The 22763-nt window shown below is 62.6% G+C and overlaps 1 protein-coding gene across 1 annotated transcript in view; it reads left to right on the forward strand.

Annotated features, from left to right (window-relative positions):
* Positions 1 to 22763, forward strand: part of NCOR2 (nuclear receptor corepressor 2) — a 169527-nt gene that overhangs the window by 58507 nt on the left and 88257 nt on the right. The window contains exons 9-14 of the mRNA XM_012663494.1: positions 7004 to 7070; positions 12100 to 12272; positions 13142 to 13235; positions 15805 to 15983; positions 19834 to 19888; positions 22368 to 22466. Coding sequence (XP_012518948.1) covers positions 7004 to 7070; positions 12100 to 12272; positions 13142 to 13235; positions 15805 to 15983; positions 19834 to 19888; positions 22368 to 22466 — 667 coding nt within the window. The remainder of the gene's footprint in view (positions 1 to 7003; positions 7071 to 12099; positions 12273 to 13141; positions 13236 to 15804; positions 15984 to 19833; positions 19889 to 22367; positions 22467 to 22763) is intronic.

Here is a 22763-nt window from a genome sequence, read left to right on the forward strand (position 1 = left end):
TTCCTGTCACGCAGGTGTGGCAGGGGCCGCGCTGGCCCCACAGGGCCCCGGATGTGAGGGGCCTCGTGTTCTAGGTGGAGGGTCAGAGGAGCTCCCGGGACCCCATGGCGGCTGCTGGGTCCTGTCTGCAACTGGAGGGCCTGGGGACCTGAGGGCGGAGGGGGGCAGGAGGGAGGCCTCACAGTGCCGCCAGGCGGGGAAATGAGACGGATGCAGAATGTTCAGCCCAAAGAGAGGGAGGCGGGGCATTGTTACGGAAAGTCCGGGAATTCTCTGGAAGGTGGAGCTAAGACTCTCGGAGTCATATCACAGAGTGGGCTCACGTCTGGATAAAGCAGAGCTGAGGAGTGTTGTCGTAGCTGCCAAGGGAGGTAGTGAGCACCCCGTCACTGGGAGGTATGCAAGCTGAGGGTGGATGATGCTCAGGAAGCTGCACTGTGCCTTGCACTCCTGGGTGGCTCTGAGGTTTTGTGACTCTGCACGTGCCAGACTTCAGAAAACGTCGAGTGCCCAGTGCTGGGCATGGGAAGGGAGGCCCGTTGCAGGCCCAGTCCCACCGTGTGGCTGGACATAGAGGGCTCAGGCCTGACCTGGCTCATTCTGCCTGTGTGACTAGCTGTGTGTCCTTGTAGCAAGTCACCTGCCCTCAGTGCCTCAGTTTCCTCATCTGTAAGATGGGAGCAGTGATGACCCATCCCAGAGGGTTGGTGGAGGTGAAACGCATTACGCTGAGTTCAGTGCTGGGCACAGAGAGAACACTCTGTGTTTTTTGTTTGTCTTACTTTTATCTGCAGAGATCAAGACTCCTTCATTCATTCATTCAACAAATATTTACTGAGCACCTACCATGTGCCAGGCAGTGACTGAGGCCTGACACTCCAGTGGGGCAGGCAGATAAAAGATACATATGTGGGTGCCAAGGGACAGCGGCAATGGGGACGGCGAGATATCGCGGCTGGGGTCGGGTGGGGGGACACGGCTCCCGCTGCTGTCATTGCCGCGAGGTGGGAGGTCATTCCCTCCCCGGGGACCTTGCCCTGTCACTTTAATTTCTCCACGTCAGCGTGCCGGGCTGCTGCGGGATTAAAGTTAATTTCACGCTTGACTTCCCGCGGCACCGCTGATTTCGGAGGCGTTGGCGTCCTCTGTACCCACCTCTGCTGCCCTCCCTCCGCCACCCGCCCCCGCGGGACCCGCCAGGAGAGCTCGTGGCTGAATTTCCCCAGCGTCGTGGCGCCCAAGGGTGATGTGGGCAAGGGGCCCGGGACTCGGGCCGGGGGCGGCGGGTGGTGCGTGTCCCGCCCAGCCGGGTGCCGCAGCGGGGCTGTTGTGATGGAGGCCCGGCCTTCTCTGGCTGGCAGCGGCCGTGCCCCTCCGGTGCCCTCGGGCCTGGAAGCCTGCTGGTTCCTTCCGTTCCCTGTTTTCCTGGCCGGCAAACCGCCTGCCTCCCTCCCCCCCCCAACGGGGGGTGGCCGAAGCGCAACCGCAAGCCCCGGGCTGTCCGGGTGGGAAAGGTGATTAGTCAGGAGCCAGGTTACTGTTAACACGTCTCTGGGGTCTCACTCTGGAGGTTCAGAGATGTCAAGTAACTTCCCCCAGTCACACAGCCACGCCCCCAGACCAGGCCTCTCTGCATATCCATCCTGCGTCCTCTCCTGGGTCTGCAGTCCGGGCCCTGCCCTTCCTTGCCGGGTGACCTTGGACAGGTCACATCCCTTTGCTTGCGGTAGGGTGGTCGCTTTGCTCGGCGTGCAGTAAGCTGGAGGTTTCTGACCATCAGTTGCCCTGACCCAGGTGGCTCTCCCCAAGGCCTTCGGGGCCCTGCACGGCTGCTTCCCTCTCATTGTCCCCAGCAGTTAGGGGTCACACTCTCCGTGAACGTCTCCTAATATCCTCTCCGAACTCACCCCCCCGCCACTTCCCTGGAACCCAGTGCTCTGCCTGTTTCCCTCTGCCCACCCTCAGCTCAAACCACCCTTCCTCCAGGAAGCCTCCCCGGATTGCCCCGAGCTTTCCCTTGCCAGGTCCCCACAGGCCCCCGGGCCAGTCCCACGTAAGGTGCAGCCTCCCCTGACGCAGTCACAGAATCCATCGCTCACTGGTCCCTGCCCGTTCCCGTTGCTTCTCCCCAGCCCGCTGGCAGGTGATGAGACCTGTACTTCCATACAGGGCGCGCTCTGCGCACCCCAACTTCTCCAGGGGACTGCAGGCGCCCCCTGCGCCCCATCCACGCCCCGCCAGCGCACTCATCGCGCCGCCAGAGCCCTCTCAGAGACCGTGTTCCTTGCTTTTGCTGGACAGCAGCTCAGCAGAAAAGATTTGCCTGTTTGTATCTCTGTTGCCGAAACACCGCGTGGAGCAAAAGAAACCCACGAGAAACGTTTGCCCGAAGCATCCGGAGCAAGCCCGTCCTGAGCCAGGAGTCCAAGGGCTTGCACTGCAGGTGGATGCCTCGGGGGCTGGAGGAAGCTTCCAGTGAGGAGGGCTGGCGTGAGGCAGTAGGGAGCGGTGGGGACTGAGGAGTGGAGTGCTCAGCGCCCTTTTCCAGGGGAACCAAGCCTCAGTTTCCCTGCCTGTGGCCACGAAGGAATGTAGCCGGGTCGCCTGGTTTTTCAAGGGAAGCTTGAAGTTGGGCTTCTTGTGCAACGACTTCTAGTTTTCGGTGCTGGCAGTGAATTTAAGTTTTTTAGAAAACACGGCAGCCCAAACGCAGCACTCGCGGGCTGGCCCGGGCCAGCGTACCGGGCCAGTCTGCAACCTGCGGGCTCGACGTCTATCCCCTTCGGCGGCGCGTGGACGTGTCCGGGTGCCAGGCACCGAGCTTGCTCTGGAAGGGAGCTCCGGTCGGCCGGGGGGATTCGAGCCCTCTCCTGCTGCCCGTGGGCGGTGAGCATACAGGGGCTGCACCCCGTCGCCTGCACCCCGGGAGGCCTCATACGCCCGGGTCCTTTCCAGGTTGCGGTTGTTGCGCTGCTGTTTGTTGAAGACGAGACACGCGACTGGTTTCCGAGGCTGCCGTAACAAACGACCAGAAACTGGGTGGCTGAAAATGACAGAAATTTTATTCTCTAAAATTCTCGAGGGCGGGGTCCCAAATCCAGGTGTGGGGGGGGCCACGCTCCCTCCAAAGGCTCCACGGAGGGGGTGCGGGGGGGTCCTTCCTGCCTCTCCCAGCCCCTGGGGGCTGCTGGCCTCACACCCGTCACTCTCGCCTCCACGTCCGTGTGGCGTTTCTCGCTGCGTCTGTTCGCGTCACCTCTGCGCAGCGCCTGTCTGTCCGCCTGTGTCCGAATTCCCCCTTGTCGGCCCACCAGTGACCTCGGTCTAACTTGCTTACCTCTCGGAAGACCCTGTTTCCAGATAAGGCCACGTTCTGAAGCACTTGGGGGTTAGAGCTTCAAATCTCTTTTTGGGGTCCGGGGGCTGGTGACGCGGTTCTGCCGTAACAGGCAACGCGCCCCCTGCCAGTTCCGCGGTGAATGACGTTTGGTTCTCTCCATGGCATTCTGGGCGGATTGCGTCCCACCCTTTTTGGTTTTTGTAGGGGTACTATTAATATTTATCTTGAAATCTTACGAAAGAGTACCCTTCACCGCGCCTCCCTTCATGCGAACATCTCACGTGACCACGGCACATTTATCAAAGCCAAGCAATGACACCGGTACAATGTCAATAACTAAATTACCAGCTCTCTTTGGATTCTCACCAGTTTTCCACTAACGTCCGTTTTCTGGTCCAAGATCTGATCCCAGCGCCCACGTGGTGGTTAGCTCTTGTGTCTCCTTAGGCTCCGATCAGTGACAGTGTCTCAGCCTTGCCTTGTTTTTCATGACCCTGACACCGTGGAAGAGTGCGGGGGCCAGGCACAGTGGCTCATGCCTGTCATCCCAGTGCTTTGGGAGGCCAAGGCGGGAGGATTGCTTGAGCCCAGGAGTTTGAGATCAGCCTGGGCAACATAGCAAGACCCCATCTCTACAAAAAATAAAATTATTTTTTTTATGGTGGCGCATGCCTGTAGTTCCAGTTGCTCTGGAGGCTGAGGCAGGAGGATCGCTTGAGCCAAGGAGTTTGAGGCTGCAGTGAGCTGTGATCGCGCCACTGCAGTCCTACCTGGGCGACAGCAGGGCCCTGTCTCAAGAAAAACAACCAAGAGTGCCGTGCAGGGGATTCTGTTCCATGACCCTCAGTGTGGGCCTGGCAGGTGTTTTCTCCGGATGAGCCCGGCATGGTGGGTCTGGGGTGGGGGGAAGACCACAGAGAGGTGAGGGAGGTGCCCTGTCACCGAGCCGCGTCAGGTACGCAAGAACGACGTGGCAGGTGATGTCCGCCTGGATCGCTGGCCGGAGGTGTTGTCCGCGGTGGCCCTCCCCGTCACCTTGCAGTTTCCCTCCTGCTCTCTGCCCTTCAGGACGAGTCACCAAGTCCAGCCTCCCCTCCCTTCCCTGCGGCAGCGGGGAGTTAAGCTCCACCTCCCGGAGGAAGGACTATCAAAGACCTCGTGGACACGTGTTAAAACCACCACTGCGATTCATACATACTTCGGCGGAGAGACTTCGAGGCTATGCAAATTTCCTGTTTCTCCTTAAAATTTTGCCAACTAACTTAGCGTCCATCCGCGGCCCTTCCTGCGTGCTAACGATGCTGTTCTGTCCCCCCGTTTCTTGTGCATTTGTTCACGGGAACTCTAGAAGAAAGATTGTTCCTTCCCCCGCATTTATTTATTTATTCAGTCATTCATCTGTATCAGCGTGGACTCATGGGTGTTTATTTTGTTCTCTGGGCTGTGATCTGGTCCCAGTGTTACTTATTTTGTTGCTCACGTTGTTGCAGCTCTGGCAAGTGGAGACTTTCAGGTGACATTCTGTGTCCTTTTGGCTTTTTATTTTTTTCTTTTTGGCAGTTCTTTGCTTAAAGTGTTTCTGGAATCAGCCGTGTCTCTGGGAAGCCTCGGCTTCCTCCATTCGAGAGCAGGGTTAGGAACCCAGATCCGGGTGCAGCGTGCTCACTGCTGCTGGGCTGTCACCACTGTCTGTCTTCTTCATACAGGTCCAAACCCTTCACTGTGTTCAGACTCACAGGGCCTTGCCAGTCCTGCTCAGAGCCTCTCCTCTGTCCCCTCCGTCCCTCCTCTCCAACATTTTCCAGCCACAGGGGCTGCCTTCTGTCTGTTCTTCAAATACTCCGACTTAGTTCCTGCCTCAGGGCCTTTGCACGTGTGGAGCCTCTGCTGGAACCCCTTCCCTTTGAGTCTCTCCACAGCCAGGTCCTTCTGATGGTGCAGGTCTCAGCTCCAGGCCGTCTCCTCTGGGAGGCCCCTCTGCGTCACTGAATCTAAAAGAGCCACACACACCCCCAGCTACTCTGTAGCCCACCACCTTGTTTAAGCTCCTGAATCTGGAATTTTCTTGATCGTGTTGCTTATTGTCAGTGTGACCCTGGCTGAGTGTCTCCTCTGTGAGGACCCGGGACTGCGTCTGTCTGTCCCCACTATGTCTCCACCACCTAGAACAGTGCCGGGCACATAGTAGGTGCTCAGCAAACGGTTGTTGAATAACTGAGGAGACACATCTGTGACACCGCGGGTCCCACGTGTCAGATGAGGAAACCGAGACTTGGAGAGCTTCCGAGGTTTGCTCAGAGACATGCCGTGGTGTGACGAGGGGCTCCGGTCCTAGCCTGTGGGGCCGAGGACCCCCCAGGGCCCACCCTGGCTGGGGTGGGGGCCGGTGGATGTAGGCAGCTCGGCTTCCAGGCCCTTCGCCTGCGAGGTGTGTGCTGGGGCAGTTTTGCTCGGTCATCAGTCCCGGGGTGCTCCCCCCTCTCCTTTTCCCAGGGCGGGGTCCTGGGGGCGACCCGCAGTCACGGCACCTGGACTCTGGGCGTCCCGTGGCCCTCAGTCGGTGGCTTTTGAGCTTTTTGTGGGTTTTGGACGCTGCCGAGAATGTGAAGAAGTTGGGGGCCCTTCCTGAGAAGGTGACGCCGTTGCAGACCCCAACTGGGGAGGGCCGGTGCAGGGGTGCAGGGGGTTCCTGAGGCCCGTCTGTCCGTCTGTGACCCACACGGGCTCACGATGCCGCTGCAGCACCCGCTCTGCGTGTTGGGGACTGGGGGAGGGCTCCGGCAGGAGGGGCCCTTGGCATCTGGCGGGCGGGTCCCCCACCCTCACTGTGCTGGGTCTCTCCTCTCTGGGTCTCTCCCCTCTGGGTCCTCTGGGTCTCTCCTCTCTGGGTCTCTCCCCTCTGGGTCTCTCCGGAGCTCTGTCCCTCGGCCTCCCTGGGTCTGTCTCTTTCTCTGCCTTGCAGGTGGGGTCTCTCTCTGTCTCTCTCTCTCTCAGTCTCAGCTCCCTCTGGGTCTCTGTTCCCTTTGCTTTGGGTCTCGTCTGTCCTCGTCTCGCTCTCTCTCTGAACTGTCCGCATCTTCCCCGGGAGACCCCACTTCCCTTTGAGCCTGCGGTGCTGTCTATGGCCCCTGGGCCGAGCCCCCGCTACCCCCGGCCTGGTCTGAGACCCCTTGGGTGCTTCCTGAAGTCCCTGCCTCGCCGCCCCCCCAGCCACCCCCGTCCTGCCCACGTCCCGCCCACCATGTGCCCTGGAGGCCACCAGGCTGCACCCGACACCCGGCCTCTGGGCACCGGCAGGCCTCGGGCTCCTGGTCTCCCGGCCTGCGTTCCTCGTCCGAGGCTGCGGCTGCTTCCCTGCCACCAGTTCTCCGTGGGCAGGTGTGGCCGCCGGGTCGGGGGAGCTCGGGTGCAGGTGGGTGAGGGCGGGAAGCCACAGGCCCCTGGGCCCCCGCGCCCTGTTGTCTGCAAACAGGGCTCAGCCGGGACGTCAGTAGGCACCTCGGGGGAGGGGGAGGACACACTGGCGGGTCACGGGTCGCTCTGGGGGCCGAGGGGGCCTCTCATCCCAGAGAACCAGCCAGGGGCCACCCTAGCGCTCGCTCGGACAGGCAGGACAGCCGGCGGCAGCTGACCTGTCCCGTTTGCCGTTTCCCTCCTGCACAGAAACCAGGCGATGCGGAAGAAGCTGATCTTGTACTTCAAGAGGAGGAACCACGCCCGCAAACAATGGGTGAGTCCGCGGCCCCGTCCGTGGGCCGGGTGGGCTTCCTCGAGATCCGTCACAGTCACTTGAGGCCACACCTGCCGAGAGCCTCCTTTTCTGCAGCCGTCTTGTGACTGAGCGTCCCGGGTGGGGAGGAAAAGCCCAGGGCAGCGAGAGAAACGCACAGCGGCTGCGAGAGCCCGGGGCGGGGGCGGGTGGGGCTCTGCGGCCCCTTTTCCAGCCTGGAAGGAAGGAAAGCAAAACCTTGGCCTGGAAAATTGGTCGTTAAACACTCGTCAGAGGATCCATCGTGGGCTTTTCAGGCAGAAAGGAGGGGTTCGGGGTGAGCTTGAGAGACTGCAGGGGACCCCATGTCCAGCCTCGGGAGGAGGAGGGCGTGGAAAGCAGTGAGCCCCCCTCGTCCGCGCTGGTGGACTGTGGCTGGGTCTACACGGACAAAGGTGCCGATTCCCATGTCCCGCTTCACACTCAGCTCGGGGTAGGGAGGGGGTGTGAGAGAACGCGTGTAGCTGAGGTGTAGGGTGGCCGTGTGCATCACGGGTTCGCGGGGAGATTAGGGTTGAGTGACGGAGGGGGAGTCACCATTAGTGTTCTTTCAGCTGTCAGGGGAAGAAGAGCTGACTCAAATGGGCTGACACGGGAGAGGAATTGGTGAAGCTGGAAAAGTCCATGGGGCGGACTTCAGGAGTGGTTCGATCAGGTCGTACCTTTAGTTCTATGCAGTTTTTCAACTGTATGTTAGAACATAGGCAGACTGGTTGCCACTGCGGTACCTGAATTCCCGTAGCAGCTTTGAATCTCCTACAGCCAGAGAGAGCTGCCCTTTCTTAGACTGTCTCACAAAAGCCCAGAGTGGGCCAGGCGAGGGCATGTGTCCTTCTGAGCCAGTGACTAACGCCAGGGAGATGGAATGGCACTGACGGGCTTGGCTCCTCTGGACCTTGTCTAGAGCTGGGGGTGATGTCATCGACTCCACCCAAGCCACAGGCTGCTAAGAGACGGTGGGGGTGGGGCTGGGCTTGGGAGGCTCCAGGAAGGTTCTTGGGGGCTGGGGGTGAGGGGTAGGGGTGGGGCAGTACCCTGGGTGGGGACGGCTGCCGCGGGATCACGGGATGCTTGGGTGGGAGAAGCACAAAGGCTGGTCCAACGCGGGTTTCTGTGGGTAGGATCTGGGTTTGCCGGGGGGCGGGAGGGACCCCCTTACACCTGCACCCCTGGCCCTCTCTGGGCCACGTCCAGGAGGGGCCTGTGAGGCGGCACCGACGTCCTTCCTCAGGGTCAGGTGCGCTGGGGCTGGCTCGGTCGTGGCCAGTGCGCGTAGGTCTGTGGTATGCAGTAGGAGATGACTAAGTGCTGCTTGCACTGAGACGGGATGGGAACGGAGAGGAGGTGGAGAGGTGGAGGGTGTCAGCCGTCGCTGAGCACTCACTGTGTGAGGCTCGGAGCTGCCGAGACGCAGGCCCTGTCCGCAGACCCGCAGGCCGCGGGGACTGGGTCACGTGCGCAGATGGCAAACGACGCCAGCCAATGTCAGAGCACACCGGGCACCCTCCTGAGTGGTTTTCGTACATGCGTGCATTTAAGCCTGCGAGGTGGGCACTTTCCTAGCCCCACGTTTCAGATGAGGAAACCGAGGCACAGAGAGGTGGCAGAGCTGGGAAGTGGTGGAGTTGGGATTTGAACCCAGGCCGCCGTGTTCCGAGGAAACGAGGTTCTGGACGAGGAAGTCAGGAAGGCGGCGTGAGGGCTTTGAAGGAGAGGCCAGGCGTGCATGGGCAGGGCCGGGGGCAGCCCAGGCCGAGGGCGTGCGGGGGAGGGGGGGCATGGTGAGTGGCCACTCGCAGGGCCCAGGGAGGGGACCAGGGCCCGGGGGTGCAGGGCAGGCGTTGAGCAGGTGAGGGGCTGGGCTGGGGCAGGAAGTCCGGGCTCCTGGCTGCAGGCGGAGGTGGTGTGGGGTTGGGGGGCGGGTCTTCCCTCAGCCCCACCCCCACCCCGTCCCTGGCCCCGGGCTTCAGCGGGGCCCTAGAGAGAGGAGCGGCTTCTGGCCAGATGCCAGTGGCTGGGAGGCTCGTGGGCAGCGCTCTGGACCCAGGCCCACCGGGTGAGGATGGGAAGCAGCGGGGCGCCCAGGTTTGCCTCATGCAGCTTCCTCGGCCCCCCACCAGCTGGACGGTGCCCACCCTGGGCTGGGTGTAAGAGGCTCATGAAGCCGACCTCCGGTCTTATTCACCGAGCTGAGACACATTTACTATGGATCTGCTGCGTGCCCAGGAGATGGAGGCCACGGACAGCCCAGTAACACGAGGAGACAGGCTGGGCAGGGGCCTCAGCGCTGGGTGGGAATGGCCAGAAAAGACCGGCTGTGTGCAGATCTGGGGATCAGAGCGTCAGACAAAGGGCACCACAAGTGCAAAGGCCCTGGGGTAGGAACCAGCTTGGGGTCACCTGGGACAGGATGTAGCAGGTCAGGGGAGCGAGGTCACCTAGAAATATTGGCTCCTGAGCTAGGATAGAACATCTAGGTTTTATTCTGAACATAGCGGGACACCTAATTGATTCTCAGTCAGTGTCTCAGTAAATACAGAGTCTCATTCTAAGAATCTTCAGTCTTACGGAAGTGTGGAGCGAACAAACACCTGTAGACACCCCGCACCTGGGGTCAGTCGTGGCTCATGTTTCCTCGTGTGTGTTCTGACTGTTAGGAAGCAGGGACAGGGGCCAGAGCCCTTCACCCCTAGCGAACACCGCCCCCTCTGTCTCCCGCCGGGAAGGAGAGTCTCATGGTCACACCCAAAATGACAAGCAATTGGCCCTGAACTTCCAGCCCCCGTTGGGTGGGGGTTTATCCGCGGAGGGAGGGAGGGAGGCAGGCAGGGGAAGGTCTGGTTGACATTTTAGAAGGATCCTGCCGTGCTGGCTGGAGCGGGGCTGGGGGCGGGGCTGGGTGTGTGGGAGTTCTTTAAAAATCTCAAATGGCTCCTTGGGGGGTCGGGGAGGGGGTGGAGGGGATTTCGGCTTATTTAAAGACAGGGAGGAGGCAGGCAGAAACCCGGGACTTCTAAGAACTTTGGGCTGGCTTTGTGGCCAGCGGGCTCATCGTGGGGGAGGCCTTTGTGAAAACAGGCGCGCGGGGTTGTCTTGTCCCGAAGGATGAGCCCAAAGCCCTTGATTGACTGCGTCGGTTTTTGGCGAAGCCTGGGGAGGGGCTCGGCCAAGACCCCGATCTGCTCGCCCACCCCAACCCCACCCTCAGAACCCCCAGACCCGGGGGCCTGTTGCCTTAGCAGGTTCCTGGGACCCGCGTTTTCCCAGAGAGCAGGGCTTGTCGCCACCAAGGGACGCTGGACACCGGCATGGACCCCTGTCCCCAGACCCGTCCCGGCTCTCCTGGGAAGCGGAGCTCAGCCCCCGAGGCCAGTTGCTGGGAGGCCGGGTCTCTTACACGTCCCTGACGTGTCCCCCTGCTCCTCCCCTTGGCCACGCGCATGCTGACCAGGCAGGGCTCCCGGGTGTGTGTGGGAGAGAGACGCAGGGGGGGAGAGGGAGGGAGCTGCCTCCCCGGCCGGCCAGTCCAACTTTGTGGAAAACCCCAATGAGCAGCTTAACTGCCAGAGCCGCCTGCCCCGAGGTAGACCGAGCACACATCCAGCACGGTGGACACAGGTGCGGGCGACAGCAGGTGGCACTGTGGTTAGACCTGCAGAAGGACTTCCTTGTCTGGGGCAGAGGGCAGAGCCCAGTGCTCGGGGCTGTGGAGGTGGCTGTCTGTCCCCTTAGGGACACTCGTGCTGGGCCGCCTGTGCTGCACCCACACTCCAGCCAGAGCTAGGACGTCTTGTCGACGCCCTGCCGGCCCCTCCGTGGGCCCGTGGGCAGACCCAGGCCCCGGCTGGCCAGGGGCCCTGCGGTAACCGGTCACTGCGCGACTGTCGTCTGCCGGGTTTGTGGGGAGCTTCTCTCACCCGTCGCCTGGGGCCTCTCCGGCCGGGGCTGCGGTGGCGGGGGCTGGGCTGCCGGCGGCACAGCCCTGGACACGTGTGGCCGCTGTCCATCACCAGAACTGCCTCTCGCTCTCCAGCAGGTCCTTGGAGCAGCGCACAGACTTGGGGTCAAGTTCTGCCCCCCTTTGGGACCATCCTGCCGCCAGGTCTGTCGAGGATGGAGGCCGCAGGCTGCCCTTGGTCAGAAGCTGGAACGCGGGGTGGGGAGCGGGGCGCGTCTGGGCGCCAGGACCGGAGCGGGGTTTTCCGATTGTGCCGAAGCGTCAAGAGGGCGTTGGTCAGGACTCCCAGACCGCACCATCTGTCCACCCGCCGTCGTTAGAGGCAGGGTGACAGGTCGTGTGCAGCAAGATGACCCCTGCCTGCTGGAGACCCACGTCACCTTGGAGACATGGAAGCTAGGCAGCGGTGTTCTGGGCTGGTTGGGGGTCTTTTCTCAAAGGACATGCAGCAGGCAGCACTGTGGTTAGACATGAAGAGGGACTTGTCTTGGGGGGAAGGCAGAGCCTCCTCTCCAGGAGCTGCTGGGGTGTTCACCCCTGGTCCTCGGTGCTGGGGAGTGTGGCCCAGCCTGAGCCTGGGAAATGGGGACCTGCCTAGAAAGCAGCTCTCCCCGGAGGGCGCCCCTCCCCGGGCCCAACGGACACCCCAGAGCCGCGGCATCAGCGCAACTTCGCACGACGTGGAAATGGTCTCCATCTGGGCCGTCGCCCCAGCTACATGTGGCTGCTGGGCCCTGGAAGCCTGGCTGGGAGGACCAGGCTCTGAGTTTTAAGTCTTACTTTGTGACTCCAGCAGGGCAGCCGCGTGAGGCGGGTGGCTTCCGCCTTTGGACAAGGCCTCTTTGGGGGAGGCCGGGACCGGGTGGCCGTGTCCCTCAGGGCAGGGGAAGCCCATTGGTTTTCCTCAGGGGCCGGGGCCTGCCTGTGTCTCTGCGTGGCTGCGCCTGTCTGTCGCCCGTCTGCCTGTGCGCAGGGCGGTGGGGCGCGGGGTGCAGGGGCCGCTGGCTCAGCGCCCCTCCCCGTGCCCCTCAGGAGCAGAAGTTCTGCCAGCGCTATGACCAGCTCATGGAGGCCTGGGAGAAGAAGGTGGAGCGCATCGAGAACAACCCCCGGCGCCGGGCCAAGGAGAGCAAGGTGCGCGAGTACTACGAGAAGCAGTTCCCCGAGATCCGCAAGCAGCGCGAGCTGCAGGAGCGCATGCAGAGGTGAGCCGTGAGCCACCCCCTTCCCGTCCCCTGTCCCCAAGGCAGCTGGACGCCGGGGCAGCAGAGGGGTCCCGGTCAGGATGCAACAGGAGAGCACAGCAGGGTCTCAAACCGGTGGCCCAGGGGCCTTGCGTGTGTCACCTGGAGCCTACTCGGCCGAGCGCTTGCTTGGAGCTCGTTGATGAGACGCTTCCGTGGGGCGTGTGTCCTGCTGCGCCCGCCTGGTTGCTGGATGTGACCCGCGCGGCCCCTGCAGGCAGCCGGTTTGAGATCCCTGCTGTGCGGTAAGGGAGGGACCGGGCGTGGAAGCCGGAATCAGGTGCTCATGTCACCTGCCGGCGTGACGATGGCGCGAGAGCCCGTGCAGGCAGGTGCGTGGTGGCAGGTGGCTGCGGTTTTGTCATTTTCTCTTTTGCCGCACAGACACGGTGATGATTAGTAATGATAATAACAACGGCTTTTGCCTTTTCCTGAACTCGTCACACTCCGTATTTCACTGGATTCCTCCCAGCAGCTCCAGGGAGCGTCTGGCTGCTGCTTTTTGTCCTCATATTACAGGGGAGGAAACTGAGGCACAGGCGGCCGCACTTTGCCCCTGGGCCGAAGAGGCAGAGCTGGGATTTGACCCCAGGTCTTTGTGGCTGGGCTTTTCAGGAGAGAGGCCGGGGCTGAGGGCTGAGCGCCCAGGGCCTCGGGGTTGGGCATTCCTGGGCCAGGGTGGGGGCTCCCCGGCCTGCCCTGGACTCCTCGGCCTGGTCCCTCCCCGGCCGCCCTCCCTGCCTCCGGGGAGGTCGTGGCCCAGGTCTGTGCCAGCTGAGAGTCCCTGGCTGCGGAAAGGCAGGTCCTGAGTGTGTCCCTTTGGCCCCCAGCAGGGTGGGGCAGCGGGGCAGCGGGCTCTCCATGTCGGCCGCCCGCAGCGAGCACGAGGTGTCCGAGATCATCGACGGCCTCTCGGAGCAGGAGGTGAGTCCACGACCCCGACTCCGCCTCAGTGTCACTCCTCCCGCGTCCCCTGCGCAGGGGTGAGGGTCCCGGCCAGGAGCAGGATTCAGCCGGGATGGTTTAAATCAAGGGGCGTGTTACCGAAGCCGGTGCGGAACCAACGAGGCACGTGGAGGCGCCTGGGCACCGGCAGTCTCGGGAAGCCATGGGCCGTCCCCCGGCTGACGGGGCCCGTGGAGAGAGGGGCGGCAGTGGGGCCGTGGAGGAGGAGCCGCCTGGCAGGGCGGGGTCCGGAGGGTCACAGTGCTGCCCGATCCACCATCCACACCACGATGCCACGGCAGGGAGGAAGCCTGGGGACAGGACCCCGCCTCTCACTCCTGAGTCCAGCCAGAGGCCGGAGGGCAGGAGCGCCTGAGAGGTGCAGGTTCTAGGGTCAGCCTCCGGGGGCCCAGAGCCTGGCGGGGTCGGGGGAGCGTGAGGGGACAGACGGAGAATTCCCAGCACGCCCGCTGTCCACCCGCCGGGGACCTTCCCTCGGGACCCTCAGCCCTCCCGGCCGTGGCATGGTCTCTGTTCCCCTGGGCCTCCCCAGGCTGCCCGGACCCTGGCTGTGGTCACCGGGGCCCAGAGATGGCCAGGAAGCGGAGAGGAAGCGTTTTCTCCTGGGGAAGGGTCGGTGCCACCCAGTCCCCTCCTGAGTCTTGGGGTCAAGCATCCAGTGTGACACTCCTCCGTCCCCTCTGTCCCCAGCACCACGGGAGACACGAGGGGGTCACGTTTCTTCCTCCCTGGGGACTTCCGTCCAGGGAGAGCTTCTGTGCAGGTGGGGCGTTCTGGCAGCCGCGGCTCAGTACAGCCGAGCTACGCGTGGCCATTGAAGTTGAAATTAACTAAGATGAGAGAAAATTAAACATTGAATTCCTCGGTCGTGCCTGGCACCGTGCAAGTGCTCATTAGCCGCTTGTGGTTAGTGGCTCCCACCCCGGACAGAGCAGGTAGTGGCTCCCACATCGCGGCAGAACTTTCTGTGGGGCAGCAGAGCCCGCGGCCCGCGCTGGCTCGCAGATTGGAGCGGCCTGGGCGGCCCGGGGAGGGCAGCTGTTTCGAATCGCGGTTTCCCGCCGGAGATGCAGCCGGCCGGGGCAGAGCCCCGGAATCCGCGTTCTCTCCAAGCGCCCATGTGATTCCGATGCAGGGATTTCAAAGACTATCAGGCCATTAAACTTCTTCATTTTGAAACTTCTCGTGATAACATCCTTGTTTCCAGCAACACCCAGTCGACAGAGAGCAGAACTCAGAAAGCCATTGCCCACGGTCACCAGGCCTCGCCCCTGCGTGCCGGGCGCCGCAGCTGGGTCTGTTTCGGCTCCGGGTCCCGCCGATGCTGCGGCTTTGTGGCATCCCGCGAGTGTGGTCGTGGGTTTAGTCTGCACTGGTTTCAGGTGGCCCTCACCCGAGCCTGGCCCGAGAGCTGAGGGTGTGTGGGATCTGGGCTGATTGTCCCTCACGCTCTCCCGCCCTCCCTCCCCCACACCGGGGCACTGTTTCCCCAGGTGCTGGCCCCGTGAGGATGCAGCCGCCAGAGTCCTCAGGGGTGTCGAGGGAGCCGGGTGCCGGGTGCAGGTGGGAAGTGGAACTGGGGACAGAGACCTCCTCAGCCCGTCGGGGGTGTCCCTAGGTTCCCAGGGGTGTGCGAGGGAGGAGGCTGGGCAGGGGGAGACACCACCCACCCTCCGGGGAGCGTCCGGCAGCCCGCAGGAGGGCGGAGGGGGTCCCTCCATCATGGTCTCTGGGGCAGCCAGGGAAGCTCAACGGTTACGTGTTGGAGAACTGCTCCAAGTTCGGGGAGACTCAGGCCTCTGGGAGTGCCTGTGAGGTCAGAGCTGTCCCCCCTGCCTTGACCCCTGGCTGGGCGTCCTGGACATCGACTAAAGAGGCTGGGTGTGGGCGCCCGGGCAGCCAGATCATTTGAACTAGCTGACCTTGGCCACGCTGAGCCCTGCCTGCCTCCGGAGATGGGTAATTAATCGCCAGTAATTGGCAGGCTGCAGAGATTTGGGGAAATGAGCCCAGCTGAGTGGCGGCGCAGAGCCTCTTAACAGCCATCTCCATGCATTAGGAGCCAGCGCCTGACTCCCGAGTGCGGGGCTGGGCGGGCCAGATCCCAGGTGGGCTCGTTGAGGGAGCTGGGGGTGGAGAAAGACCCTCCCCGTGCCCCTTGCTGCCGCCCTCCCTGCCTGGGCTGCTGCAGCCAGTTGGGTCAAACACCTTCCCTGCAGTGTTTTATGCTGTTGCGTTTCCAGAGAGGAGATTCATTGCTCCCCTCCCGCTGCAGATGAGGCTGGCTGCGCTCTGGGGTTTAATCGACAGCCCTGCCCACCATTAACCTGTCCGGCTGCCTTTAAATCTCCCTCCCCCAGCTCCTTCCCTCTGGTTTCTGTGTTTCCCGCTCTGGGCTCTGGCCCAGAACCTCCGTCCTGTCCCTTCCGAGCCTCGCCTGGGTCCCCAGCGCAGGCCAAGCACCCCACCCCCTCGCGCCTGGCCCGCGTGCTCCGACCCCGGCCCTGTACCCCCTGTGTCTCCCCAGAACCTGGAGAAGCAGATGCGCCAGCTGGCCGTGATCCCGCCGATGCTGTACGACGCAGACCAGCAGCGCATCAAGTTCATCAACATGAACGGGCTCATGGACGACCCTATGAAGGTGTACAAGGACCGCCAGGTCATGAACATGTGGAGTGAGCAGGAGAAGGAGACCTTCCGGGAGAAGTGAGTCCTGGGGTCGCCTGGTCCCGCGCCCGCCCTGCCGAGGCCCGTGCCAGGCTCCTGTCCCCGCACCGCACACGTGTCCCGCACACACGACCACGCGCTGGTACCTTAAAGCAACAGGGCTCTGTTCTCTCCCGGGTCTGGAGGCCGAGAGTCAAACGAAGGTGTCAGGTCGGCTCCTTCTGGCGGCTGGGTGGGTTGGGGGGGGGGGCCTGGTCCTCGCCGGTCCCCTGGCTGCCGGGGGCTGCCTCAGTCCTTGTCCTGAGACTCGTGGACACATCGCTCCCGTGTCTGCCTCTGTCGTCACATGGCTGTTGCTTCTGTGTCTCCTCTTCTTATAAGGACATCAGTCCTCGGATTTAGGGTCCAGCCTCATCCAGCATGACCTCATCTTAGTTACATCTGCAAAGACCCTGTTTCCAAATAAGGTCACGTTCTGAGGTTCTGGGTGGACGTGAAGTTTCTGGGGACACTCTTCAACCCAGCAGGAGGTGTGGAGGCAGCCTGGTGTGTGTCTGAAGAACAAAGCAAGAAGGTCTCAGAGGCTGAGCCCCGGCCTTGGGCGGTGGTCTGTGGCTGGCCAGTGGCTTGTTGGTTGGTTGGTTGGTTGGGTTTTTTTTTTTTTTTGGAGACAGAGTCTCACTGTGTTGCCCGGGCTAGAGTGAGTGCCGTGGCGTCAGCCTAGCTCACAGCAACCTCAAACTCCTGGGCTCAAGCGATCCTCCTGCCTCAGCCTCCCGAGTAGCTGGGACTACAGGCATGCACCACCATGCCCGGCTAATTTTTTCTATATATTTTTAGTTGTCCGATTAATTTCTTTCTATTTTTAGTAGAGACGGGGTCTCGCTCTTGCTCAGGCTGGTCTCGAACTCCTGAGCTCAAACAATCCACCCGCCTCGGCCTCCCAGAGTGCTGAGATTACAGGCGTGAGCCATCGTGCCCAGCCTGGTTGGTAGGTTTTTGAAAGTGGCTATTTGTTGAGCTGGTTCTTGATCTCGGGCAGGGTGGCAGTGTCTCCTGGGCTTTGTGCGTTTGTCCCTTTTATCCCTTGTAACAGCCAGGCCATCCCCAGTACACTTGGGACAAAATGGAGACACAGAGAGGTTAAGACATTTAACACAGGCCACACAGCTTGCAGGCAGTGGAGGCAGGATTCAAACTCCCCCAGCTGGAAAGGAGAGGCTGGTGAGTCACTGTGGAAAGCAGAGACAGGGCTTGAGGACTGAGAGGTGATGCTTTGTGGGGGGCCTCTTGGATGACAGGATGTTGGGGAAGGAGCCGCCAGGTGGAGAAAGACCCCATGCCCCCAGCAGACGTGACAGCCGTGTCCTAGGAGCACACCCGCTGTAGTGAAGATCCGAGATGTGATGTCCAGGCAGAAGGAGACCCCCGCCGCCGGCCCCTGATTCCTGGTCTGGGGTCCCCAGAGGAGATGGCGGGTCCCACAGTCTGGCCCTGCTGGGCCACCGCACGCCTTGGGGACACTGCAGTGATTACCGCATCCTAAAGGCTGTGCTCCCTCCCCGGGACACAGAGCCCCTCCTCGGGCCCGGGCCCCCACAAGGCAGGAGGGCGAGAAGCTGAGGCCTCAGAGCCGGGACAGGAGGGCACGCTGGGAACAGACTGGCTTCTGTCCCTGCCCGTGTTCAGCTGGTGGCCTTCTGAGCCACCCGCCCTCCCCGCCTCCTGCGGAGAAGGTCTCACCTGTAGAAGAGCTTCCTCCAAAGAGATGACACTGCTTCTCCAGCCCCCGCCAGGGGACCAAAGTCCAGGGCCTGGGGCCGTCTCTGCCCTTGCCTGGGTGGGAGGCGCCAGGCGGCGTCTGAGGGGTGGGGTGACGCTGGGTTCCGGGCCAGGCTGGTGCTGCGGCTCGGGAACGGCACGGGGAGCCATCCAGGGGGGTCTTGGGTGGAAAATAACATTTTTTAGAGTAGTTTCTGATTATGGAAATTTTAAAACACACATAAAATTAGAGGGATGGTATAATGAGCCCCTGAGCACCCACCACGCGGATTCCGCAGTCGCCAACGGGAAACAGCGTCGGGGGGACAGAGCCGCGACGGGCTTGGGTTTTCCTGCTCAGGGACGGAAAACCTGGTTGCTTCGCGGCGCTTGCCCAGGTCCTGGCGACAGCAGACGTGGCCGTCCCACTGTCAAATCGAGTTCCACACTGAGCGTGTTTTACAGTGTTAAGCCAGGGAGGTGACCATGGGACAGTCACGGATGCTAAGAATGACTGTTGCATTAGATGTTTAAATTCCCCCGGTATGTTTGATATTTTTATTTATGTTATTAGAAAAAGGGTGTTCTGGGGCACGTTCTGTGGCTTCAGCCTTTCTAGAGACTTCCTGTCGCTCTGCAGACCTCACGGTTTCACACTCTGTTGATTCAGTGGCTGACACGTGGGAGACCCGGCTGGGCTGGTGTCTGTTGACCTGCAGGGTTGGCTTAGTCTCCGTCCTGTGTGGCACACAGCCTGGCAGCCCGTGTCCCTCGAGGGCGGTCCCCATGTGCAGTCTCGCTTGCAGAGGAACTGACAGCACTCAGGGCCTCCAAAAATTCTGTGCTGACGGCTGCGTGACCAGCCCCCGCCCCAAGCCTCAGTTTCCTCACCCGTAAAATGGGTATGGCACCTGTGCCTGCCTTGTTCAGCTGTCGTGAGGTACCCAGTGCACAGAAAGCTTTTCGAGAACGTTGGCAGAGGGTGCAGGTGGGGGTCGGGGGCTGGGGAACAGGTGACCTGGGAGATGCCCAAGTTTGGTTCCTGGTCTCTGGGGGGCCCCATCTCTGCCCGGTGAAACCCCGTGGGAGGGATTTTGGGGGGACAGGAAATGTCACTGGGGCAAGGAGCTGGAGGAGAAGGGTTTTAGGATGGCTCCAGCCTTGCCTGGGGCGGGATCCCGGGCAGGGAAGCTTGCCTGCCACTCTGTGATGCGCCGCTTCCTGGGGAAGAGAAGAGGCTGTTCCGGGTTCTCCGGTGTCTGGCTGGGGAGCAGGGGAGGGGCCCACTGGCCTCCTGCCCGGCCATCTGGAGGGCCCTGCAGGTTGAGCCCCGCACCGGCCCAGTCCCCCGTGGTGGGAGCCCGAGGCCCCCTCCTTGCTAGCAGCCACCTCTGTCCTGGAGGAGGTCCGTGGGGACACCTGGGCTAGGGCCAGGGACTCCACCCGGCACCCCTGGGCCCAAGCAGGCCTTGACCCTCGTCCCCACCCCCACTGCCCGCCTGCTCCTTTGGCCCTGACATTTCATCCTGGCCCAGCCGTTTCCCAGTAATTCTCCCAGCTACGCAGGAAGCCAGTTGGCCCGGCGCCAGCTCCCCACCCCCTCTCTGGATTAAGTCTGTTCTCCATGCCTCCTTGGCTGGCCACCTCTTCCCGCCTCTCCTGGGCACCAGGAGCCTCTGCTCCCACCTCCCCTGGGGGGCCTGGCAGCCTGGCGGGCCGTGACCTCGGTGGTGGGGGCCCCGCCGTGTTCCCAAGCAGGCCCCGTGTGGGCTGGGCGAGGCCCGTCTTTCCAGACCCAGCTGGAGAGAGAAACAAAAGCAGATTTTAAGAGGGGGGGAACCCCACCAAAGAGCTGCATGTCCTCATTTTTCCTGGAAGCCGCCTCCAGCAGGACAAACAAATATATTTTCAAAGGCGCTAAAGCCAGTGACTCACTCCAAGGAACGCCCTCTCTTACCCCTGGGTCCCCACCCGCCCTTCCCACACCCCCCTGGGCTTAATTGCTCCGAGTGGGGCGGTGCCCGTCCGGCCGGGCCAGTGGAGATGGCAGGCGCCTGGGAGCTCAGCGGCCGCCCCGGAGGGAAGCCCCCCGCGGCCCGCTCTCACGCCCGCCCTCGTCTCCCCGCAGGTTCATGCAGCATCCCAAGAACTTCGGCCTGATCGCCTCTTTCCTGGAGAGGAAGGTGAGTCTCTTCCCTCTGGCCCGGCAGCCGCCCCGCCCCCACCCCGTGGCATGCACTTCCGTGGGCAGCCTCCTGGGCTCCGGCTGGGGGACGCTCCTGCCCTGCCCACAAGGCCTCTGCCTGCCTGGCTTGGTGCTCGGCTGCCGGCCTCCCCTCCTCCCCTTCTCCCTCCTCCCCTTCTCCTCCCTCCTCCCCTTCTCCTCCCTCCTCCCCTTCTCCTCCCTCCTCCCCTTCTCCTCCCTCCTCCTGGGAGCAGCAGGCAGGCCCAGCCCCGCCTCCAGCCCTGGGGGAGGAGCGTCAGGTTGCCGAGCCCGGGGAGAGCTTGGAGGGAGAACTGCGAGGACGAGGACGGGCTTCCCCAGCCCTGCGTGCCCGGCCAGCTCCCCAGAGGTAGCACCGAGCATCCTCGCAAACTGGGGACGGGTTCTGGAAGCTTTGCCGCGCCTGACGCCCCAGCGAAGGCTTTGTGGGCGGAGTGGCAGGCTTCAGAGGGACTGGATGGGATGCCTTTCCTGGTCCCTCTCGTGGTCACGGTTTCCTTTGCGACACACCTCGTGCCGCGGCAGATGTGCGGCCTACAGATCCCCACCCCCTCGGGACAAACCTTCGTGTGGAACCGACACTCGGACCCACCTGGCCCCAGACCCCAGCCCAGAGTGGCTCCACGTGGCACACAAAGTGCCCCCGAGGGACGGTCAGCCGCCCTTTGTGCACCCACAAGCCTGGCTGGGAGAGGCCGTAGGAGGTGGGAAGAGGGCACCGTGGGAAGATAGCGCCGTGGGCTGGACGAGGCGGCGAGTTCCGGTGGCCCCCGGAGCCCCAGCGTCGCGGGGTGGGGTGAGAAGGGCTCCCTGCAGCGGTTCCGCTTGGGCGCTGCTGCCCGTGCGTTCCGGGCCGGTTCCCCTGAATCAGATTGCTCCGCGGTGGGGCGTCTGCCCACCCCCAGCTCTGCAGACACTCAGCTACGAGAGGCTTCCCGACCGTCGGAGGGAGGCCCGGAGCAGGGTCCCCGCGGTTCTGTTCAGGGGTAACTGTTGTTCCCGGCGTCTGCCCCAATGAGCCGATCACCTTAGAAGGAGAGAAATGGGGCCGTGCGGGGAAAATCTCTCCGTGCCTGAAAAACCAGTGTGGAGAAACAGGCCCTATAAATAGCCTGTCCTCTGGGTTGGTGACGACAGCTCCCCAGGGGCGTGGACAGCCCAGCACGCTCTGGGTTCCGGCTCCCCGAGATGGAGACAGGCATTTCGGCGTTGGTGATGGAGCAACTCTGGGAATGAGGGAGCAGGAGTCCTTACCCCAGAGGGTAAACTTTATGGGGCGCTGTGGCTGAGAGCAGCCCAGGACGGACTTCGGTAGAGAGGTCTGGAGCGGGAGCTGCCCACTGAGAGGCCGGCAGGGACAGGCCAGTCCGGACCGTGAGTGAGGCCAACATCAGGTGGGGACCAGGTGAGCCGGCCGGGCCGTGCCTGTCGTTCTCAGCGCAGGAAGGCGCTCAAGCCGGGCACCCACATCCCCCAATCTGCAAATACCAGCACCCGATCATAAAACGCCTTTCTCGACTGCCGCATGGGTCGCCGTTGTGGGCTAGAGTTAGCCTGGGGTCTCCTGGGAGCAGCCTCTGTTCCTGGTACGTTCCAGGAGGTGGCCGGCTGGTGGCTTTTCATTTAGGGCAGTTGAGGGTTCGAGGACCAGGCCACCTCTGCATCTAGTTGGCCTTGTGGAATGTCCCTTAGAGGCGGGTTCCTGGCTTGGCACCAGCCCGAGAGTCGCAGAAGCGTCTGACGTCGTATCAGAAACAGCTGCCGGCATGAGTGAGCCAGCACCTGGCGCCGGTCCCCGTGCCCGCAGGTGGGGGCGTCACGGCGTTACTTTCGAGAATGCCGTCTGGCCGGGTCGGGAGAGGGCCGGTTGCCCCCCAGCAAGCGGCACCGCCAGCCTTCAGACCAGACCCGCGTGGGAAAGACCAGGCAGAGAGAAATCGGCCTTGGCAGGGTTGTGGGGGACGTGGTTCAGGACCCCAAATGTCAGGGAAGAGGAGGTTGAAAGGAGAGAAAGGAGAACCCAGACTGGCTTGGGGATGGCTTTGAGTTTGCCCCGCTGTGAGCGAGAGCCCTTGTTTTCCATAAGGGTTGGGGGTGACACGTAATGACACCGTGGTTATCACTGACGATAGCAACGTGGCAACAGTGCTAGCGGGTGAAACCTCCATAGTGTTCGTTCTGTGCCGGGCATCGTCCTAGGTGCGTTACCTGCACGTTAACTCACCTGGTCTCCGGGACGGCCCTGGGAAGTCTGCCCTATTACCATTCCCACTTTACAGATGAGAAACTGAGGCACAGAGAGGTCAGGTAACCTATCCAAGGTCACCCAGCTGGCACGAGGAGGAGGCAGGATTTGAACCCAGGCCTTCTGGCTCCCGGCCTCCACTCCGAATGCCCACACCTCACACTCCTCAGCGTCCTCCTCTCTCTGTCCGCAGACGGTGGCCGAGTGCGTGCTCTATTACTACCTGACCAAGAAGAATGAGAACTACAAGAGCCTGGTGAGGCGGAGCTATCGGCGCCGCGGCAAGAGCCAGGTGAGAGGCGGAGTGGGAGTGCTTGTCCTCGGGACCCAGCTCCCTGCGCACCCAGCAGCCACCTGCTTGGTGGCCGGCGTCCTGCGCGATGGGCGGTGACCGTGTCCGTGAGCTGGTGTTGCTCGGTGCCGGTCCGTCAGCGCAAGCTCGCGTCGGTGGTGGCAGATCTAGGGGGATCCACTCTCGGGGGTGTTCGCCCTGCCCAGCTGTTGTTGCCCCCACCCCCAGCAACAGAGGACGGAGCTGGGGAGAGCCGGCCACTCGCATTCTCAGCCTGGAAAATGCCAGGACTCGTGG

This window comes from Propithecus coquereli, unplaced genomic scaffold, assembly GCF_000956105.1.
Source record: "Propithecus coquereli isolate 6110/MARCELLA unplaced genomic scaffold, Pcoq_1.0 Scaffold81, whole genome shotgun sequence".
Lineage (NCBI taxonomy): Eukaryota > Metazoa > Chordata > Mammalia > Primates > Indriidae > Propithecus > Propithecus coquereli.